We start from the raw sequence: 2885 nt of genomic DNA on the forward strand, positions 1-2885 counted from the left end.
AGACAGCGAGTTAGTAGGGGGAAGGAGTTGGAGGAAGGTTGAGAGAGAGGGGGATAGAGAGAGGAGGAGGATGCAAGCAGCAGACAGACGTCCTCGGACACTGCGATGCGGGTCGACGTTCGCTGCAGGTACGACGCCCCTTCTCTCTTTGCCGTGATAAGGAACCTTCATTCGTCGTCGTGCGCTGCAGCAGGCCGTACCGAAGGGGGAGAGCAGAATGAAGAAGGGAGCAGGGAGAGCGGCAGGGGATGAGGGCGCTCTTCAAAAAGAAAAACGGCCAAACGCCAACTTCATATCAGACCGACCACCCCTTGTAGCGGGAGAGCAAGCAGGCAGGCAGCGCGCGCTGGTCTGCCCGCGGCGAGGCCCTACCTTGCTCTCACACCCAACTCTCCAACTCTCCCGCCCTCTCCACCCACCCCCTTCCTCTCTCTGGCTGATGAGCTCGATCCCATTCCCCTCTCCCCCTCACCCACCTTCCCCTCCCCGAGTAAAATTATAAAATGCACTTAGCGCGGTGAGTGGCGGCCGAGGCAACGCGTCGCACCTGAGTAGTTTGCCCTTGGGGCAACCCCCCCTGCTCTTTCTCTCCCTCACCCTCTGTAGGACCTCCACACCCCCAGACCAACCCCCCTCGGGGTTGCCTAGCGACGCAGGGGCAACACCCACCTCGGTACGGTTGTCGGAGCAACCATCAGCGAGACGCCTCATTGCCGCCCCCACCGCTGTGAGAGAGAGAGAGAGAGAGAGAGAGAGAGAGAGAGAGAGAGAGACGCCCCTCCCTTTCCCGCGCCGTCTTTCTACGTCAGATATCCCCCCCGAGCTGTCAGTCGGCCGCTCGACCGTGGCGTCGCACGTCCCCCTCTGCCCATAGGGCCCCCGTCGTCCCCGTCGGTCCTCGAGGAAGTCGTCGGCAGGGCGGCGGCAGGGCGGTAGACGGGGGCGGGGGCGGCAACTTGGCCGTGAACAACAACAACTCAAGATGGCCAACTTAAATTAGCCAGCGCAAGTCAGTCAAACCGCCACGCGCAGCGGCACGGTGGGTGGCGAGGAGGGCGAGGGTCCTGCCTGACAGCCGCCACAAAGGTGGCCGTCATGTACGCAACACAAAACTAAATCCGTCAACAACACAAAAAAATTACGACTAAAAATGATGATTGGTAACTCACCTGAACGTCTTTCATGAACTGGTTGTTGCAGAAGATGTGCACCGCCTTGAACTCTCGCACCTTGTCGAATTCAAACTTGATCTCGATGGGCTGTCCGTCACGGGACTCGTTCTTCCAGCCGACCCAGCCCAGACCTGCGGACACAAGAGAGAGACAAACGCTCACGTCAGTACGGCACGAGATCGCATACAACGACAAGAAGAGGAACAAAAGAGTCCGTCCGCCCGCACATCCCTTCTGCGCCCCCTTTTCAGGGTCCATGCTCTACATCACGCCAAACACCACCACGCGACCTCTCCCCCCCCCCCCCTCCCCCTCTCTCTCTCTCTCTTCCCTCGCCCCCCCCCCCCCCCCTTGCCCGGAGGACACGGGCAGCTCGACTACAGTGGGAGTCACACCACCCTACGCCGGGGCCCGACGGCCAGCCCGGGGCTCTTTACCGGCTGCGCAGCCCTGCTGCGCTCGCATGGTCTTGCCCCTTTTTCTCATGTGAGGTCCGTCTGGGCGAAACAGAAAGGAATATTTTATATTTGAGAGAGTGGGAAGAGAGGACCGGGGGGAGAAGCTACAGGGGAAAGAGGACTGTCGAAGCAGTGGGCGCAAAAATATTTTAGAATACGATTTTGAGGGATACATTTTGTGAAGAAATTGTACAACTACACTGAGAAAAATTTAGTCCTGGGCACTGGACTTTTAGTCCCCAGACCGAAAGTTTTTGACGCACTAAACAATTTGCTCTAGAGACAAAAATGTTGTTGCCTGGCCTCACATGTTCATTGCCTCTCACCAAAGTTTCTGATATCGCGGGAACGAAATGTGTAGTGCTGGATCAAAATACGACGCAATAGAGAACTGTCTTATCCTAGGGGAGAATTTTTTTCTCGGTGTAACTGTAGTAGCCATTCGCTATTTTTAGAAAGGAAAGCACAATGATAGAGTGCACAAAATAAAATTCACGCACGACAACGTTTGCTCGTCGGGGCGTGCTGCTGCGATTCTCATCTACCGCCGCGTTTGTCACCCTCCCAGAGGGGCACCGCCACCACCACCATCACCACCAGCACCGTGTTATATCGGCTTAGGACCTGGCCAATCGACAAATTCCGCAATCTTTTCACTTCTCCCTCCCTCACTTACTCTCCCCACGGCACACCGCTCATCCGACAACGGAACGCAAATCGCTCCGCGCTCCCCGCCCCGCCGCCCACGGCACAGCAGGGCCCCGCGCCGCCCGCAGCCGTTCTCTCCGGCCGCCGTATTTTTTAATCCCCGGTAAAAACTTTCTGCATAATCACTGCTACTCTTTTGTGAGCATTTTTCAATCAATCGCGCCCTCTTTTCATCCCCTGTCCCTTCCTTGTCCTCCTCCCACTATACTTCTTCGTCTTCGCGTCTACTCCGTCGCGCGTCTTCAGGAGGGCGACCTGGGCGGGGCGGTAGAGGGAGAGCCACGCTGCCGCCTATTCAGCAAACTGTCCAAAGCGCGCGGCCCCTCCCCGGGGCTGTCCGTCCGCCCGGCCGAGCGCGGGCCAGGGGCATTAGCATGGCGGACAGCGAGTCGGCCTGTCGCCCCCGCCGCCGCTGTCCCGTCGCTCCCTGACCCTAAAAGCCAACAGTCGAACCAGCAAACTTTTCATATCAAAGTTCCGCCCGCCGCGCCCCGCCGCCCCACCCTGTAGCGATCAGCAGTCGATATGACGGTGCGGTGGAGTTACG

At 58.3% G+C, this 2885-nt stretch overlaps 1 protein-coding gene across 1 annotated transcript in view; it reads right to left on the reverse strand.

Moving 5' to 3' along the window:
- Positions 1-1430, reverse strand: part of LOC113213639 (discoidin domain-containing receptor 2-like) — a 61406-nt gene extending 59976 nt beyond the window's left edge. Inside the window, exon 1 of the mRNA XM_052270748.1 lies at positions 1170-1430. Within this exon, the coding sequence (XP_052126708.1) occupies positions 1170-1430 (261 nt within the window). The remainder of the gene's footprint in view (positions 1-1169) is intronic.
- Between the last annotated feature and the right edge of the window lie 1455 nt (positions 1431-2885).

The sequence above is a fragment of the Frankliniella occidentalis genome, unplaced genomic scaffold (assembly GCF_000697945.3).
Source record: "Frankliniella occidentalis isolate FOCC.00 unplaced genomic scaffold, Focc_3.1 Scaffold136, whole genome shotgun sequence".
Classification (NCBI taxonomy): Eukaryota; Metazoa; Arthropoda; class Insecta; order Thysanoptera; family Thripidae; genus Frankliniella; species Frankliniella occidentalis.